Source organism: Amphiura filiformis, chromosome 1, assembly GCF_039555335.1.
Source record: "Amphiura filiformis chromosome 1, Afil_fr2py, whole genome shotgun sequence".
Classification (NCBI taxonomy): Eukaryota; Metazoa; Echinodermata; class Ophiuroidea; order Amphilepidida; family Amphiuridae; genus Amphiura; species Amphiura filiformis.
Window position 1 is genome coordinate 41,263,536 of NC_092628.1, and position 19,768 is coordinate 41,283,303.

A 19,768-nucleotide genomic window follows, 5' to 3' on the forward strand; every position below is an offset into this window, starting at 1 on the left:
GTTTGGATTTTTTGTGTTTTTCTTTGTGTGTACATGTGTAAAAATAATACAATAATTTCGAATAAATAGTGGCCATTGTGCAACATCATCACGCAAGTAGCTCCACAACAATAGTGTACAAAAGCGTACTAGAAAATGGAGTACATTCCATGATGGCCACAATTGATTTGAAATTACTGAAGTTACTACTGTAAAAGTAGAAATTTTTGTGAGGTTTTTATTTTCGCAAGTGGACATAAAATCGTGAAAATAAAAACTCGCTAAAATAACCTTTTGCATTAGGTTTCTATTGTATCAATATCAAAACCGCGAAATTTAATTCTCGCGCAATTGACAAAATCTTCAAAATCGTGAAAATATTGACTTTTACAGTATTTATTTGTTTTATTGAAAACTTCATTCTTTAAAAAATACAGAGAAAGAAAAATGTTTTGCCATCCCAAATATAGTACCTAGCAAGCTTTCAAATTGTATCCATTGTTATTCAATTTCACTTTCAGTTTGAAAAACAGAGTTCATTGTGACATTGTGGTGTCTTGAAATGTGACCAAGATTGAACAGAATTCGATACTTTCCAAGGAGGGCTACCCGATCGACATCCTTCTCCCCCATCTTAGTGTAGATTTTGGTATTGGATGAAAGCTCAAATTTTTCTCATAACCACAGTTAAATTATAGGCCATTATAGAACACTTGACATTGTTTATCAACAAAGGCGTGGGACTTGTCTATCGATATGCTTGAATGAACTGCTACACTTTTCGATGGCTTTCTTATACTGTATGAAATGTAGTGGGCGATTTAAAATGCATGTGCCCTGAGCAAACTACGATGCGTACGCACACTGCAGGGCAAACAATGGAAATTGTCATAATCTGCGCGCATACTGCTGGGCAATGACGTCACATGTTAAGTGGTCTATAGATGGTAAGAACAAAACAGTTTGGTGTACCACCGGAAAGTCTTGTACGGTACTGTTTTATGGGTCACTATCAGTGGCGTAGATTTCTTTTTGACATTGGGGGGGGATGAAGTTGGAAAAAAATCTTGAAGTATCGTCAATCCAGCACCCTTTGGCGACAGAATTAGTTTATGATATAAATGCGCGCGAAAAATTTTGCTATTTTGAAGCTAAACTGATGAAATATGGTGTTAAAGTTTGCACTTTTGGGGCTAAAATGGGCAAATATGAGGTTAATTTGGTCAGAAACCCATTATCAGGCGTCAACATTGGGGGGGATGATTGTATGGACCATCCACCCCTGGCAAAATATTGGGGGGGATAAATCCCCCCATCCCCCCCGGGATCTACGCCTATGGTCACTATGAAAACCTATTTTGCAAACCACTAAAATAAATTATTGTTTGGGTGATGGGCCTCCATATGAGGTAGAAAAAGTCAATTTTAAATGGAAAGCAAATGGACGGAGGAACCCCGCTGTGGGATCAGTTGCCTACTGTAGGCACAGGCAAGTGGCCGTGCTTTTTGGTCTGATAAAACATTGAATACATACGACACAATACATGAGACACAACTAACTACAAATCAATTTTAAGATATCTTTTATTTGAACACAAGACATTTTTGGTACAGCATAATGCTGCATTGCAGGCATGGCTACATTTGTACAAAAATCCCTCAATATCTGGCAAGTAACCCAAGAACATAAATATCAAATGTACATATAATAGAATACACTGTGACAAAGAACCATGGAACCAAAATATTGGGTCATCAAACAAAATCAACACAACTTATGCTTCAGATTCAGGCACTATATCACGCAGCTTGCACCATACATGATGGTATTTTGTACTCTCCGCAAGTTGACATCAATGCATGGAGGCAGCTGTTTTGCACCTCTTTCAACATACACTTACACATATATGAAACTGCGTCCAATGAAATGATGTCACCGGCTCGCCAAGAATACAATCTCTACACCAGCCAGAGACTACTAGTAGTGTCCTCATGTGTCAAATGCATGATCAATGGTGGTGTATCCCGTACCGTAGGGCAGTCACTTTTGCATCGCACACTGCAGATGCTCTGCCTTTGATCTTGCATGTGCCACCTGGACACTCCTGTCGAGTCTGTCTCAATAAAGCCAAATAAGCAGTAATTTCAACAGAGAAGTAGTTATTAATTGATCAAATAGCACTGAAGGGATCATTGAAATCCAGCTCTGTGCAAAATGAACTTATCGCTCTAAATATTGACACCATTGGGCTCTTAATTCCTTTGAAATCAATACACCCCATATGGAAACCATGACATTTAGTCTTCCACACGTATGAGTATCAAATGGGATTACCTGAATAGGCGACTCCCAGTCTCCATTTAAGGTTAAGGTCATGTCTTCCATATGGGGTGCATGAATTTCAAATAGAATAGCCCAAAGCAGTACTTACAAAGTGTGTGTTATTTGTTTACGTGCCTATGTATGATTCAATCACCACATAAGACATATGAAACATCTGTGTCTTGCATCAATGCTGCACACAAGAAAAGCACAAAAAAAAAAACCTCTTGAGCGTGTGTGTTTGCATGAAGCTCTGGAGAACCTAACCTCACTTCAGTAGCAAGATAGCGTATCAGAGCCAAGGGTCAATGGGTTGTGTGAAAGGTCAATACCAAAACTTGTACTAGACATGCCAAAACATTACAGACAGCACATCAGAATCCTACATTCTTATTCTGAGAAACCATTTTGCACATATTTTGTAACCTGGCTGATTTTACCAAGGTGACAATTAAAGACTACAGCTACTCTTCATTCAAAATTCCAATTAACAAATCTGCAGCATTCATATGAATTGTGTTGCAATCACTTTACAACAGCATTTAGGCCCTTCACACTTGAATCCAAATTTCCTGCTGCCTCGCTCGTGTTTTAAATTCACGCTCGGCTCGTGTTTGAAATTCATTATTACGATTTTTTTCCAAATTTAAAATTAAGCAGTGTTTTTGCTGTAAAAATATCCAAACTTTTTTGGACTTGGTAGCAAACTGAATTCACTGATAAGTACTACACCTGTTGGAACTTGCTTAAGTATATCCTTCAATATGCCAACTTGTGCCTGAAGACATTAATTCCGCATTTTGAAACTTTGGAAAATAATTCCAAGAAAGATACTTTTTCTTCTGAAAAATTCAGAATCCAGTGTGAATCCTTATCTCATGTACATATCACATGCACCTTTCCATTCATATTTGAAAGAGTTTACTATTCTCAAGAACAACCTTACACAATAAACTATCATTTTTACAATACAAAGTGTATCCATTTTCCCTGCTCTCGCCATAAACAAAAAAAAACCAAAAAAACTTTAAAATTAGATAACATGTTCTATGAAATATGTCACAATTTTTACACAGCAAATATCACATAATTATCATCTTTTTGTTTTGCTAAAAAGTGTTGCCAATAAGTCCTTGTGTAAATAAAAGTTGTTATTGCATGAGAACCCAAGCTGACCCTGACTAGGTCAGGTTACTGTGTGCCAGCCCCAGAGAGAGTACCAACTCGAAATTGCACCGTGTGTAAGGCTATGGCAAATCCGCCATCTTGGGTTGTCACACATGGAAGGCAAATAGTGTACCTCCGGCATTTACTGACAAGTGCCAGAAATCTAACGATAATTTGTATGTATAATGCCCACAGAGGATTAAGATAAGACAGAGCGCGTACCACCAGTCAAAGTCTCCGCCTCATCCGATAATGAGGGCCGATTGTTCCGTGAAATGCGACAGGCGAGACTGCTACGCAATTACCGCGTATTTTCATGGTCTATCGCGTAATCGCAGCGCTGGCGTGATTGTTAGACACTACACGATCGAACAATCGGCCCTCATGAATATGCGAAAACTTACACCATACAATACACGGGGACTTTGACTGGTGGTACGCGCTCTGTCTTATCTTACTCCTCTGTGATAATGCCTGAGTTTTACAAAGGTGTGCGGACTCTGCGCACACACACCAAACTCGCTTCATTGGCACACCGCAGATGTAGAATCCAAACACAAAGTTTACCAGCCATCTGGCGGAATAACTAGAGGTACACTATTTGCCCTCCATGAGCGACACACAAACATTGTGAATGTGAAGTGCATGTACTCTCATTGGCCAGTCTTTAGCAATCACTTCACAAAATTAAACAGGGACTGCCGTTTGAAAATGAGACAAGAGCTGTAGGAGGCCGGTCGAGTGCAGATCCGTCGGAAAACGCTTTTCAATACGGAATAAATGCTAACCTCATCGTGATATCATCCAAGCAGCGAAGTTCATTTCCTATTGAAAAAGCGTTATCCGACAGATCTGCAGTCGACCATTCTGGTAGAATACTCTTCTGGTGTCTTCAAGAAGAGCTTTAAAAGAGCTGTTTGCACCTGTGGCCATTAAAGCATAAAGAATTTAATGAGTCATCTAGAGGCGCTATAAATCGCTCTTGTAAATGCAACTTAAGAAGAGCTGTAGAGGAGTGATTGTCTCACTCCTCTCAAAAGGCAGTCCCTGAATTATAGATAGGGTAAATAACTGAAAAATTAATATGTACAAACACATGATTTTCAGTAAATGTACCTTTTATTTTGCATTTACTAAGCTTTTATTTCTTGATTTACAAACAAATCTTTGATGAAATTGATGACAATTTGTTTAAATTGAGTGCAATTGACAAATGGCAGTGAATTAGATTGAAATGAATGAAACTCTCCTTCAAAATATACAATTCAAGTCAAATGAGAGGTCTGAAGGCCTGCATCACTTTTGTGGGTCCTAACCATGACTCCAGATCAAGTTTGATCAACAGTCAATTGGCAGAATAAATAAACAAGTTCTATTTTGAAACAGAAGTCTCAATACCTCAATTAAAGGGATGTGACTGTGACCCCCTCCACAGCCTCATCCCCATTTTACTTCATCAAAATTGATATTTTGGTATGGTATCGAAAGCTCTTGAATATTTTTCTCATTCATTACCTTAGTGAATTTTAACACCTGTTTCGCTTAGATGGTGTGTACAAAAACATGGTGAATTGTGGTGATCACACCCCAAGTGTATACATATACTATCCTATGGGGCATTGTCATACACGTTTTTGCTTCTCATGTCGAAAGTTCGAAACCCTGGATACAACTAAATATTTGGAAACATCTTGGGTTAATGGTAACCCTCAATGTAAGATAGAAATCAGAACATGCAAAGATTGGCGCACGCTCCTGAAGTATCAAAATTTTACAGACCCACAGGATGGCATTCCAAACAGACCTCCAAGCAAGTTTAAGGGCGACTTTATTTGGAGCACTGGGCAAAATAGTGAAATTGTATCGATAATGCATCAGTTAAATAAATAAAGTGCATGCAGATAATATTATAACATAATTATTGTACCAGAAAAATGACAACTTGTACTCTCTTGCATTTCAGAATTCACAGTCTACCAAACTCAATTTAGTATCAAAACTTCACAGGCCTACCGGACAGTTTTTACAAAAGTTCACCTGACAGCGTCCATATACGAACATGCATTTTTTGTGATATGATCATTGCATAATGCTTAACATGTTTTCTCTTTCTTACAATAATATGTACAAAATTAACAAATAAATAACACACCATGTACATATATTACTTTCTTTTCAACAGAGAGGTAGTTTGTTTGAAATTACAAGCTACCTTTTTAGAACGAAACATTATCCTACACCTCGCAACAAGACTATCTAAAAAGCTTCTTTTCAGTGCAAAAATACAAACATAATGCCCACTTCATAGTGACTGTGGTATAAAATATACAAGGAAACCGTTTCCTTGGTGTCTTGTGGAATTAAGCAGCTTATACTATAATATTTTGCAGTAAACCTTTGACAAGCGCACACTACTGTGATGTTACAGAGTCGGAGCTAACAACATGTATGTCGCAAAGTTCATTCATAATTCTCAACTTTGCAACAGCAGTTCGCTTCAGGAGCTAATCAGAGACAAGTGCGTTTCAACTCAGTAAATACGTAATGCATGCTTAAAATGCTCTTGTCAAAGGTTTACTGCAAAATATTTGGAAAACACTGATTAATCCTTCAATAGAAGACTTCAGCGCTAGGCCAATTCTGTGCTGTTTTACACAAAGGAATCTCGCCTATATTGCTAGATATCAGATACCCAGTTAGGAATTCTCTTTTGTCCACATACTTTTTTACATTCTCAATACATGTTTCCATCTTTGCCAGACAAAAAAGCAAACCTCTATCAAAAATCAAATACAGGGCATAAAGAATTATTTCCTTGTATAGTTGAAGTACGGTAGTTGTTTGAAGGCAAGGGCACGGTTTGACCCTCCCACACCATGCTGGGTGTGTGTGTGTCACTGCCTTTCAATCTTTCCTACGTCTACTGTACAATGCTCCCTGAATCTAGCATTGCCCTTGAATGACAGCCCATACCTTTAGCTGCATACTACACTGACAATGCCTTACCGACTTTGCTTTAAATAGCACCACACCATCCTTTTCAGTATTAGGCAAAAGTCCTTCACTACTCCCATGTACACAGCATTATATTGTAGCAAACTTTGCTACTTTAAACATTGCTATAAAAAGTGCAAGTTATGAAATCCGTTAACTAAATATAAAACAGAGAGTTGTTGTTGCTACGATTACACATCATCATTGCCCCTGCGGCGATGGCTCTCGTTGATTCCCGACGAGCTGAGGAGGTGGACCAGATAAGGGCCCCATGATAGGGGGCCTGCTGCGTGCTGCAAGAGGGCCGGTGATAGATGAACTTGGGCGGATCAGAGGCGGCGGCTGGTGGAGTCCACCACGGGGCTGCATGAACCTGTAAAATGAGACACAAAAAATGGATGAATGCTTGGAATTGTTTGCGCACAGATTATACCCATCTGATTATACCAGGCATGAGACGGAGGGGTTCAATCAAAAGAGGAAAAGCACCAGAAAGGAGGAAAATGAATGAATCTCCTTGTAGAGGGAAGTTGGAGGAATTCCTCTAATCAGAGGAAGAACCTCATCCCTGTTGACGAATGTCACAATGACCTATCTCCTTTGATATTTGCATATTGCTGTGATTGAAAGTATTGGAGCTACATGTTTTTGATACAAATGACCTGAGGTCCATTTCACTAGACTTTACAAAGCTTTGTAAGTCTCGAAATCGTTTCTAACTTACGACAAGTCGAAAGTTCCATTTCTGTAAACTTACGAATGGTACCCTTCATAAGTAATAGTATAGGGATCTGCTACTGGGACCCTTGGTAAAGTTACGTCTAGTATTGGGTAATTATTAACTTTACAAACGGTTACTTGAGTTATGAAGGATTAAACATTTGGTGAAGTGGATTTTAGAGCATATTCATGGTGTAAAGATTTATCAAATTGTAATCATTCAAAAGAACATGATTAAAACATGCCTGCTAGTTCTTATCAATGTTTTTTCTTTTCTCTTTTTTCAATTACTGAACTTCAGTATAGAACTACATATGTAATATAATTGGCTCTGGCTTAGTCCTTGGCAAAAAAGTAGTCCAATACATCCAAAGGTTCTTTAACCAACCCTTACTACGACACTGTGTTGTTCTTACCTGTGTGGTTGTGTTTGCATGGGCGGTTTCTGTTGGTGGGCAGGCGTGTTGCTGGGTCTTAGTAAGGGTGGAGGTACACTGCTGATGACGGTGGCAGCCATTGGATGAATCACACTGCCGTGGGAGATACTTAAGCCCTGTACACACAAAAAAGAAACAAAAAGCATAGAGATAAAAATGATTTTCCTAAAAGACTCCGGAAAAGGCAAAAGAGAATGAGTCTTCCATGAAAAAGAAAACACCTGAAGGTGCATATTGGAAAAACATAAAAAGCATAAGAAAATGACTAAAGCAGAAAACAGGCTGAAATTAGAAGCGTGAAAAACTGGACAATAAAACCTGAATTCAAATTAAAACCTGACCATTCTCATTCCTCGCACCGGGAGATATTAGTGTTTACTTCTGAATCGAACGTGGGGACATGGGGAAAGCCTGAATATAGTAAATTATAATTACCTTCATTTAAATATTTAAGCGATGATAGTGTGTAATATAAAAAAAACATAAAATTTCATTATTTTCAGAGAAAATAGTGTTTTTAGACAAAACGATAATTTGTTTTCTGCATAGAGGTTGATTAATTAATTGAATTGAGCATGCGTGTTGAGAAATTCGTTCGTAAAATTCCCTTTAAAAAGCTTAAAAGCAATAAATATATGTCACTTATACGTCAATTTGAAAATATCAATTATTGATCAAATAGTCACTTTTTTAATTTTGTGCACTTAATCCTCTATCTTTTTAACCAAATATCCTAGAGAGTCGTGCTGTATGTCAAACTTTTCCTTTGGTCATAAGGAACAAAAAAGTCAGTGGTCGCGTATCTGTACGATCATTGGTTAATGAGATATAGTCACTTATTGTACTTTGTGCACATATCTTTGTATCTTTTTAACAAAATATCCTAGAGAGTCGTGCGATATGTTGAACTTTTCCTCCGGTCGTAAGGAACAAAAAGGTCAGTGGCCGCATATCTGTAGGATCATTGGTTAATGAGATATATTCACTTTTTGTACTTAGTGCACCTAACCCTGTATCTTTTTAACCAAATATCCTAAAGAGTTGTGGAACACGAATCGATTGGCGCGAGGTTCATATTGGTGCGTATGCACCAAATATGTATCTTGTACCTTCAAGTGTGGTTTGAAAAATAATTTGAGTAGCACTAGCCATTCTGTATTAACCACTTTTGTATTACAACAAATATATTCCCTATGCAGAAATCCCAAAAGCCCACAATGTAACTGGGGTCTGGAGGCATATTCTTGTCTTGTGGGTCCACCCTCTCAAATGGGATGAGATGAGTTAGTAGTGGGACAGGCATCTTCTGTCCAAATCTGAACACTCACCACATCACTTCTGTCTTTGTTTTCATTATCTGCATCATACTCTGCCAGCACTTGATCCAGGTTGAAGCGTCGTGCAAAGTTGTTCATGAAGCTACGACACTGAGATGCTGTCTTGTTGCCAACCACCTCAGCAATAGCCTGGTAGTCTCGACCGTATTTGCGTATCGCTGGAGAGGGTTTGAGAAATATATGAAATGTTGGAATTTTCAAGTTGGGATAATATAATGATAACACGATGAGTGACAGACACATTTGTGTCCCAAAGGTCTATCCAATCCACTTGCTTACCAATACACTATGGTCTTATTCCAAATGTTATATTACTTGCACACAAAATGGCATGACATTTTCCCAAATTGCAACTTACAAGATAAAACAAATATTTCATTCCTATATAAACATCTATTCTCTTAAACCTGGGCCTGTTTTATGACGACTTATGATCTATCTTAATTTTGAATGCTGATAAATATTATACCATAAACGTTCGCCTAATAGCGCACCTGGGCTCGTTTGCCTTGGGGTAAATTTCATGTACAAAATTAATATTGAGCTCCCTTCTCTAAAAATCCCAACAAGAATTAAAGGTATGTGCCCTTATTTGCTGGTTGGATTTTTATGGGAGGGCACTTTTAGTTTGTGTCTAAAATTCCAGTTATGTCAAGTTTCTGTGTGCTCACTGTGCTGTCAAGGACCCAAATACCCCCAATTATTCTACCATTTCCGATGTCACCAATATAGAATAGGCCTACAGGGCGGTACATAAGGAGTCTCCTGAGTACCATCACAGATGTTTTACCTTGTACTGCAAGAAGTTGTTCATCACTTGTCCAGCTAGACTTATTGCGCTGGTTGTTTTCTCCTGGCTGCAAGTTTCCCAACTCAAAAATCACTTTCTCTTTTTGGTGACTCAGGACTTGCTTGTTGTACTGTATCTGTTGAAACAATATATAAGAAATAATGAATGAGGATAGTTTTGGTGAGATTGTTCACAGGTCTGGAAAAGTTGCTAATTAGGATGCTGCCCACTATTGAATTATCATGAAAATGTTGACTTATTTCTAACACTGCTTGGAACTTTGTGTAGAATAACAAGGCGAGCATGTGGGACAGAAGCATGACCAGTGTTAGCCAGAGACCTGTCCATGCGGGCAATCTTAGTCAGTAGACGAGTGGAAAAATCCTCAACCCGTCTTATGGACGGGCACTCTTGGACAAGCAATTAAAAAAAGAAGAAGCAGAACTTGTGTGATAAATATGAGTACAATTTCCTTTTGTATTTTTTTGGGTAAATGGTAAATATCACCTCTTAATGTCAAAGGAAATTTCTGACGCATTATTGCAGTCGGTACATGTAGTACAACAATCGCCATGTTGATATTTTGCGAAAGATGAATACCGTAGTCGTAATAATATGCCATGTGATGGCGCACTCACTGGTAGCTTAAATCCCAGGCCATCGCGTCTGTGGACAGCCCAGGGATGGGTGGATAGGCAGTTTTTTTATCCTGGCTAAAAGCCTGGAAAGAAGTGCCTCAAGACTGAGATTTATTTTCAGTAATCTTGCCAACGTACCTTTTTCTTCAGGTTAACAATCTCTGTATCCAGGGCTTTGAATATGGCATCACTCTGGTTTGTCGTCATGGCCATCAGGTCTTCGTGATCAAGATACATGCCTTTGGGTGGCTTCTTCTTGGTACGCAGTGGGTGATGACGGTGGCTTTGGCTAGTCTCATTTCTCACTGGGCCCACATGGGTACGCATCACACCAGTACGTCTGGGAATGGGAAGTTTGTGTCAAAAACAAAATTGAATTCAACGTATTAATAATGATAGCTTCTTTCCCATACAAATTATCCCGGACAAATTATGCACCATTCATTGATATTTCAAGCAGCCATCCCCAACCCCAATGAATTGTTTGGATGTAACTTTTGCCTTCATAAGCAGGCATGTACTTTTTATTTTTTACCAATTCAAATTTAATCTCTTCCCATATTCTTGTCCCACCTCTTTGCACTCCACAGCACCGTGAGAACTATAATTAGGATGACAAGTCCATATTAGAACTAGGCCTATTCGCAAACCATGATGCCCCTCAAATAGCACAAGTGAAGACCCTGTGCTAGTCCAAATATTTATTGATTTATATGTGTACATTGCAGTTGTCCCTACAAATACTATATGTGCCCATCCACCACAAACTGGTCGTAAAGTCGGCATTTTCCATTTTGAGATACAATCAAAAACAGTATATGGATTTCTATGTAAAATATAGTAGGAATTTGACCTTTGATGAACCATAACTTCACTTCCAGATGTCAGATGAAGCTGGTTGAGGTGTCATTTTAAAGCTGAAAGTGCATTCAAAATCAGCAATAAACAGAAAATGATCTAGAGCCGACTTTACTACCACTTCGTGGTGGACGGTCATTATAGTCATACAACATTTATTCAACAGATTTCACTTCTATATAGTAATGTTTGTAACAAGTGATGAACCTTACCTCCAGTAACTGTAGCAAGCATTGCAGAGCAGTCCTTTTGGTGTGGTGTAAAGTTGACTTACACCGGCAGTACAGTTGGAACAAACACTCTTACCCGAACCATCAACCTATATAATATAAAACAAGAGCAGATTTTGTAAGAAAAATATTTCGCAAAATTTCAATACAAGAATGCTTCTCCTGCAAAATTACCAAAATGAACTCCCAACTTTCTTGCACTAACATTTATTATAACAACATTGCTTAGTTGTTGCACACCCACTGTGTGTATGTCATACAATATGAATTCGCTGTCGTAGTGCATGTTAGTAACCATTGGTTACTGGTTCAAGCCTGGGCTCATACACCTGTTCCGAATTTTGATATGCCATAGGCTTTGTGTTGTGATCATTTTGATCAGTGGTTCGTAACAAAGAAAGTGTGAGCCAGTTAACCTAGCAACGGTCATATTCTAACGTGCACTACGACAGCGAATTAACTCTCGTAGGCATCTCTTTAAAAACCCATACCGTTATCAACCAAGTTTCCCTTAGGGGAAAACCCAAAAGTTCGATGAAGCCCTATAAACGAAAGTCCTTTCGTGAGGGGGGAGGGGGTCAGAAAGTCCGATTACGTTTGTAAAAAACTAGTTAAAACATCGGTCAAAGGTTATCTTTTTTAAAGGATTTAAAATATAATTTTCAAATTTTAGATTTTTACGATATTTAGATTTTACAGTGGTTTCTTCAAAATGATTTCAAATCAATATGGAGTGTAGTACTCGCATCCTGCAACGTCATGTAAGTTCATTTTTAAAGCAACTGTCCGAGCAAACACAAAACGTTTTTAAAACGTTTTAAACATGTTATATTTTGGGGTTTTGGTTTTGGTAGAAACGTTTTAATAACATTAAAATGTCGGGTTATATCAGGGAAATTGTGGGATAGGCTTTTATGACGGGAATTCATAACAATTAGTGGGTTTTTGGTGGTTCTGAAAAGAGCCGTTCACTGAAGACTACCCCTTGTCAACAGAGATTAAGCAGATCTCGCCTATCTGCTAATTTAAAAGGTTTTGGTGTATCTGAAAAGAGCCGTTCACTGAAGACTGCCCCTTGTCTACAGAAACAAGCAGACCTGGCCTATCTGCTGACTTTAAAGGTTTGGTGGCTCTGAAGAGCCGCTCACTGAAGACTGCCCCTTGTCAACAGAGATTAAGCAGATCTCGCCTATCTGCTAATTTAAAAGGTTTTGGTGGCTCTGAAAAGAGCCGTTCACTGAAGACTGCCCTTGTCTACAGAAACAAGCAGACCTCGCCTATCTGCTGATTTTAAAGGTTTGGTGGCTCTGAAAAGAGCCGTGCACTGAAGACTGCCCCTTGTCAACAGAAAACAAGCAGACCTCGCCGACCTGCTAAATTTAAAGGTTTGTTGGCTCTGAAAAAGAGAGCTGTTCACTGAAGACTGCCCCTTGTCAACAAAGAACATGTAGACTGCATATACTGAAATAGAAGTATACGGCTTACCAGGAACGGTTTGGTCACTCATGGACAGATTAGGGAACTTCGAACTTGGCATATCATTTCTTCTCAAATTGTGACCTAGGTCCAGACATTTAACCAGAGCCGTCTCATCCCCTGGTTATGTAAAGGTCATTTTTACCGTCATGAAAAAACGTTATGTATGAAAACATACTACAAAACTAAAACTAAAATGTTTTCAAAAAGTTATTGTAAACTATTTTTTAAAGACATTATGTTAGAATATTTGCAGGTGGTTATCAAAATGTTTTCAAATCTTTAATATGAAAAGGTTTTTACCCTTTATATACCCTTTATATAACCCGACATATAAACATTTTCTGACCACTTTTTCTAACCTTTGGCGAATGATGTCGAAAACGTTTTGTGTTTCATACCACATTCTTTTTTATTTGAAAATCCAGCAAGTCCTATTTTTTCCGTGCCAAAAAGACAATGAAAAATATTGTAAAATAGAATGCAATAATAAACATGATCAATATCCTAGCATTGTCGCACCCTCTCCACAACCCCATGCACCATATAGCAATGGCCACTGTATCCTATATGAATATACAGGTTGGAATTTTCGATATTTGTCACTTACGTTAGAGGGGCGGGGGGAGGGGGTTAGCCTTCTAACGAAAGGACTTTCGTTTATAGGGCTTCATCGAACTTTTGGGTTGTTCCCTTACCTTCTGTCCATCCTCCTTGGCATCTCCTTCTTGTTTCTCTTTATCTACTCCATTCTCATTATCTTCTGAACCCTCACTGTGACAAAAATAATAACACACAAATAAAAATAATAAGACACAAATTCAACTCCTTGTTTACATTGTTTTACACACAAACTAGTGATTTATATAACAAATAGCATATTTTCATCAGGCTACACATGTGGACTGGAATGAACTGCTATGTGCCCATTTTTGTATGTTTTTGCCCACTTACTTTTGCTTATCATATCTCCATTTCATTATTCCCAGTAAAACAGGAACAAAACATGCTCGTCCCCTGACACCCCCTTAATTCTAATGCTTCCGCCACCAAGAAACTCAAATATTTTTATAATTCTAACCTCTCATTCTCTCCCTTCTGTCCACTAGCCAGTTTACGGGCTTGTCTGTCCATAAGACTTGTCCTTGTCCTCGTCTTCTTCCATTGGTAATAGTACTTCACCAAGCAGCTGATGGACTTGTCTGGAAGCTGAGCAATGAAGAGAGATAGATGATTTACATAATGAACTTGTTGAAGTATATTTTTAACTTTTCATAGAAAATAACTTGGTTAACTAAATAAGTGTTTTTCTCTGCAACCTCTAATGGGATCGTGTTAGCTTGATCCTTGTTGGCTGAGAACATATCAAAGGTGATATGGAACAGTATGGTCTGGCAAAGGATGGAAATAAGCCTATATTGAGATTAAAAACCACAACACCAGGCTCCTATTTTTGTCCTGAACCATCATGGCCCATCAACATAACTAAAACAAAAGTGAGTCCTGTTCAGACCCGAGTCCAGGTCCCAACTAAATTCAGGTGAACCAGTACTTAACTTTTTTTCTCAAACTGAATCCCTAAGTAGAAAATTTGGTGTCTGGACTGGATTTTGTTTGGGTGTGCCAAAGATTTACAGATGGCAAAGCAAAAACATATATTATATGTTGAAATATAAAATATGGTGAAGTTAATTTCCAAGAATCAAGAAACAATTTCTTGACATTCTTGAAGCGAGAAAAGTGAGTTAAAATACGAGAATTTGAATTCTTACCATTTGCCTTATCCTGTGGAAGCTCTTGCCATGAAAGCTGAAAGCCTGTTCAAACAGCACCCTGTCCTCTACAGTCCACTCATCAGGGAAAGGAGTAAAGTTAGGCAGGTCAGCCAGGGACTTCTCAATGCTATGCTTGTGCCAGAACAGCATACCCAATGCTTGCTCCGTGTTATAGCCATATTTGTCTTTAGCAAGGGTTATGTATTCATCCACTGTACAGGAAAACAAACACTTTAGTTATTCCTGAAGAGCTGCATGAAGCATTGATAAACCAAACATTTGAAAACTATCCCCCCTGAATTGTGGCAATGAATTAGGGATGGGTTATTACGTTTATTTTCCTACAAGTTTAACGATCAGTGATGCGTCGCTTTAACATATTAACACGCATTGATCCAGTCCGTCTGGCGGCAAGATTTCATGAATATACGATAGGTGCAGTGCACCTCACAAAACCGGAATTTCTAACAATAAATATGCTAGTACCAATGGCCCCGTACACAAGGTAAAATTCACGATTTCAACGGCCCAAACATGTCAGAAATTATGCATTATTTCGACGTATTAGTGTTAAATAATGAATGTTTTGAGCAAGTTTCATGTAAATTATTAAGGTCGTCTTCAGATTTTGTTACTTTCAACTGTTGATTAGCATTGAAGAATGGAAAATTGAAGGTTGAAAATGACTTGTGTGTTACACGTTTACCGCAATTGCTAAACGTTTAACGGATCATGCGTGCGTTTAATGGTACATGCGTTTAATGTTCCCATGCCTACAATGAATGAATTGATAAATTTTGGATTTTATAATGAAACATTACATGTATTTGACTCCTTTTGCCAAGTATATTTGTGCTTACAAAAAATTAGCATTCTTCATATTTTGTTATATAATTCAAATGTTTTTAAAAGATTGGGAAACTTGTTTTTTAGCCTTAAAATTCCTTTTTAATATTTTTAAAAATGTTTCAAGATATTCTTTATACTCACATTTAGTTTCTGAGACCTCATTACCGGGAGACCAAACCAGGAGAGCCTCTGGACGACTATCACCACGGCGACCAGGGGGAACATCTGCAGTATTTGAAAATCCAAGAAAATAGACCAAAATATTTAGTAATTGTTTAAATGCATTTCCGTGCCAACTTTATGGGATGTAAACACAGAATTAGAGAAGGAGAAAAAGACTCCCTATACCGTCAGCTATGGGGAGAAAATTAGGGGGTATGCAGGTCCTTGCCTACATTTTTTGTATAGTGCGCGGAGGCAAACTAAACAGTCTGCGTTTTATCTGAGGCATCGATCTTGGTATCGTGTGCACTGTGCAGGTCGCAACAAGTGCGTCTCTCCAATGCGCCCATCATCCATGCATGACAATGATTGCTTCGAGCGCATTTTGAGGGGACCGAATATCTCCAATTCTTGCTCCATGAATCAAAATGGCGGTCAAGTCCTGGTTTTCCTTTTCTAATTCTGTGGGTGTGCACCATACCTTACGGATTGTTTTCTTACTGTACTTTGTGTATTGGTAGATATCAAAGAGAAATAAAAAATTTGAGCCTTTAATTAAATGCCGATTCATTTTCACACAGTGACAATTTGAAATTTAGGGGGGTACGAGAAACATGTTGTTGGGGGTACTCAAGTTTGGATTGGTAGGGGTGTGCTGCTGAGAATTTGAAAGTGGACCCATCATTCCATCAATACAACAATTTTTCAAGAAATTTGAATCCATTCATTAACCAAACCCCAAAATTCAAAATTGTTCGCCAAATTTAACACAAATTGTCTTAATTTTACATTTTTTACACCAAACTTTGGGAAAATTTCAAAAATGTTGTCAAAATTGGGATATTTTTCGAAAAAAAATGAGAAATTTTGTAAAGTCCCATATATACCGAAAGTCCAAAATTGGAAAAGCCAGAAAAAGGGGTTGTTGATGTACCAAAAGGCCGAAAATGCTACCCATGTTTGCGGCACGCCCCCATACATGTATGGTCATTTGTACTGAGTACCCCCCACTCGGGTCATATTTCCCAAACTAGACCCCTAGAACATCAATATTCACCACTCCGGTTGTATGGATTTCAAATTTGGGCTTTTACTGGGGTGGGCAAGAAAATATGGGGAGGGTCCCTCTTAGTGCTGCCACTGACCCTCTAGACTAGGAAATCATGCTCATTTTGACTTTCACAACAAGTAGGCCTAGATACTAAATTAAGTAATTATAGCAACCCTTTGAGCTATCAGGGCACTTCCATATGACTGGGCATGGCTTGCAAGATGGCAACTTGCCAGGGCATGAGAATTAATAATAAAATATAATAAATATAAATAAATTTCACCTTTTTGGTAACTCGGAACTCAGTGATTGCAAAATAACAGAGACGGCGGGGGGGGCTCATCGAGTATATGAGTCATGTGAGTAGACGAACATGCATAGACATAGTGACAAGTTATGCATTGATAATAATATGATGGCCCACCGCCCCCCACCCCAAAAAAGGTTGGTAACCATTTTAATGAAAAAATTTAGGCCCATACAAAATTTCAAAACAAAAAAAAATCTGAAAAAGTTTTAGAAGAGTTTTCTTAAGTTTCACTATATAATAACAAAAAAATAAAAAATGACCAACTAAATTTTTTAGTAAAAGTCGATGTCATGACAAATCTTTTATTATTATGTATTGTCCCGTCGACCAGCCCCCGCTGGGAGTGTCGGTTTCATGTAAACAATAAACAAGTAAAGAGTATTTTTACCTTGGATTTCGGGAATTTCTGCTTGGTATTCCTGTCCAACTCGCATACCTGGCTCTGAAATAAAACAACATAAAACTGTCAAATGCCATGTTTATTCAAATTGCAATCTTCTGACATGAAAATCTCAAAATTGAGTAACTTACCATGTTCATCGTCAGAGCTGCTTGCGCTGTCTTCAGACGGGTTCCCGTTAGTACTGCCTCCCCCCGAACTGGCCCCATTCGACCGATGATTTGCCTCAGAATTACCATTTCTTTCAACAACACCCATATTCAATAAATATTTGAAGACTTTTAATTTGAAAACTGAAGTTTGGAAGGAATCGGCTTCCTCTTTCAAGAGATAATACGAGGAAATTCTCGCCGGTATTGCAGCGTAGCCTTTGTCCTGTTACACCGGTGTTCCGTACTCGACTGGTTATGCGAACCGCATTGCATACTAAAAACCCTTTAAAATTTATCCGCCTCATATGTGAAAATGGTATTTATTATCTTTCTACCAAAATCAATGACACAAATAATGTCAAGGATATAAATAATTACATTTTGTACAGTTTTTAGGCATAACAAACATTTAATTACAAAATTTATGTACTACTTTACTAGGGTGGAATTTCGTGCCGATGCGCTAGCGTAATTGGGTTTCTATATGCCAAAAAGAGACTCGTCATATGAAAAACCGGGACGTTTTTGTGTGTATACTTTTAATGTAATGAGCTAAAATTACACATCAAATGCAGAAATTTTGCGTTAAAATTGGTATCTTTGCCGAAATACACGTATCCAACTTATAATTGAAGGTGATAGCACGTGAAATTTAAGAATACATATGAACCAATATATATTAACCTGGTATCCCCCGGTTCACTTATTGTGCATGTAATGAGAGCGCAGCCCATGCTCAAGTCTGTAGCAGATATTATATTTTTATCAAAAATATCTTTAAATTGATTTTTCTTTTCATTATTCACCTGCCATATAATTTATAGTTAGTAGATACGTTTTTAGTCACTCTAGCAAGTTTTACTCACTAAAGAAATAAAAGCCCCCAACCTTTTACAAATCACACTAACCCAGGTCTACCTATGACCAGCACCCCCGATTCTATATAGAAAACAGTTAGGCAATTAAATTACTCTCTTTTTTCATGAAAATGATGAAACGATTTATATTACCGGTACCATTTGACTCCATATTCTTCATTGCGTGGAATCTTTGCAAAAATTGTCAGTGGTGATGCTGAAAAGCTAGCATTCGAAGTTGTGGAAGTCGTGAGCACACTATAGTGCCAGCACACATAAATAATACCCTTATCTTCTACACACACTCAGTGCTTGCACACTGCTACAATACATCAAAGACATTTTCAACTCCATCCTGCCTGCTTTGCTTTTACGCTAGTCATAATAGTCTAACGTCAAGACTTCCGAATCGATTTCAACCTCTCATTCATATACCCCGGGTTCATATATCACTATCAGTATTTCTCCGGGGTATTTCTTTGCATTAAAATGCTCAGTTGATTGGGATATTAAATTATTATTGTAGGCCTATACAATACAGCACAAACTCGTGATAATTATTTTTTTAAATTTTGATATTTTGATTCATCACCCAAGCGAGGATTTAAATCATTTAATAATAAATAATAGCGGACAAAAGTGAGATACCACTGAAATAGAAGTGTGTGCTTTGAGCCGAGTCTAGAGTACGTACCTTTTATGGATTTATTTGCATTTCCATTGACTAATTGACCAGGTATCTCATTGTTGCTGGAAGTTATTGGAATTTCCGACACAGCTTCTCAAAATAAAAAATCAGAAGTTCCCCCTCAAGATTTTGCTTTTTAATCTGATTTGCACGTATTTTGATGGAAATTAATTATGCTGATATGATATGATATGATATGATATGATATGATATGATATGATATGATATGAAATTATATGATATGATATGATATGATATATGATATGATAGGCCTATGATAATATTGATATGATATGATATGAATTACTATGATACGGTATGATATGTAATGATATCATATGATATGCCATATGATATGATATGATAGGCCTATTATTATAATGATTATGATCTGATATGATAATATCATACCTACCATGATAATAGGCCCTATGATATATTGGCCTATGATATGATATGAGTAGGCCTATGATATGATATGATATGGTATGGTATGCCATATGATATGATATGATATGATATGATATGATATGATATGATATGATATGATTATGATATGATAATATGATATGATA

The 19,768-nt window shown here is 37.7% G+C and overlaps 1 protein-coding gene across 2 annotated transcripts; it reads right to left on the reverse strand.

The window, feature by feature from the left end:
* Window positions 1–1,676: 1,676 nt before the first annotated feature.
* Window positions 1,677–18,842, reverse strand: LOC140147130 (REST corepressor 3-like). Of its 2 annotated transcripts, none has more exons than XM_072168918.1 (12): window positions 18,659–18,842; window positions 17,485–17,538; window positions 15,715–15,798; window positions 14,722–14,936; window positions 14,031–14,158; window positions 13,648–13,723; window positions 11,456–11,562; window positions 10,524–10,725; window positions 9,748–9,883; window positions 8,949–9,115; window positions 7,600–7,736; window positions 1,677–6,836 (listed from the first exon to the last, which is right to left on the reverse strand). In XM_072168918.1, the coding sequence occupies exons 1-12, from the start codon at window positions 18,684–18,686 to the stop codon at window positions 6,665–6,667; spliced, it is 1,506 nt and encodes a 501-aa protein (XP_072025019.1). In that variant the 5' UTR covers window positions 18,687–18,842; the 3' UTR covers window positions 1,677–6,664. The 2 variants fall into 2 exon arrangements, with proteins under 2 accessions (XP_072025019.1, XP_072025013.1); XM_072168912.1 differs by lacking the exon at window positions 18,659–18,842 and adding an exon at window positions 17,628–17,910.
* Between the last annotated feature and the right edge of the window lie 926 nt (window positions 18,843–19,768).

Excerpts from the sequence above, each read along its gene's own strand:
- LOC140147130 (XM_072168912.1), bottom strand. The coding sequence starts at position 17,754 with ATGGGTGTTGTTGAAAGAAATGGTAATTCTGAGGCAAATCATCGGTCG. Across the intron at positions 14,937-15,714 it reads TGAGGTCTCAGAAACTAAAT|TGGATGAATACATAACCCTT; the intron begins GTGAGTATAAAG and ends TTTCCTGTACAG. Across the intron at positions 13,724-14,030 it reads CAGAAGGGAGAGAATGAGAG|TGAGGGTTCAGAAGATAATG; the intron begins GTTAGAATTATA and ends TTTTTGTCACAG.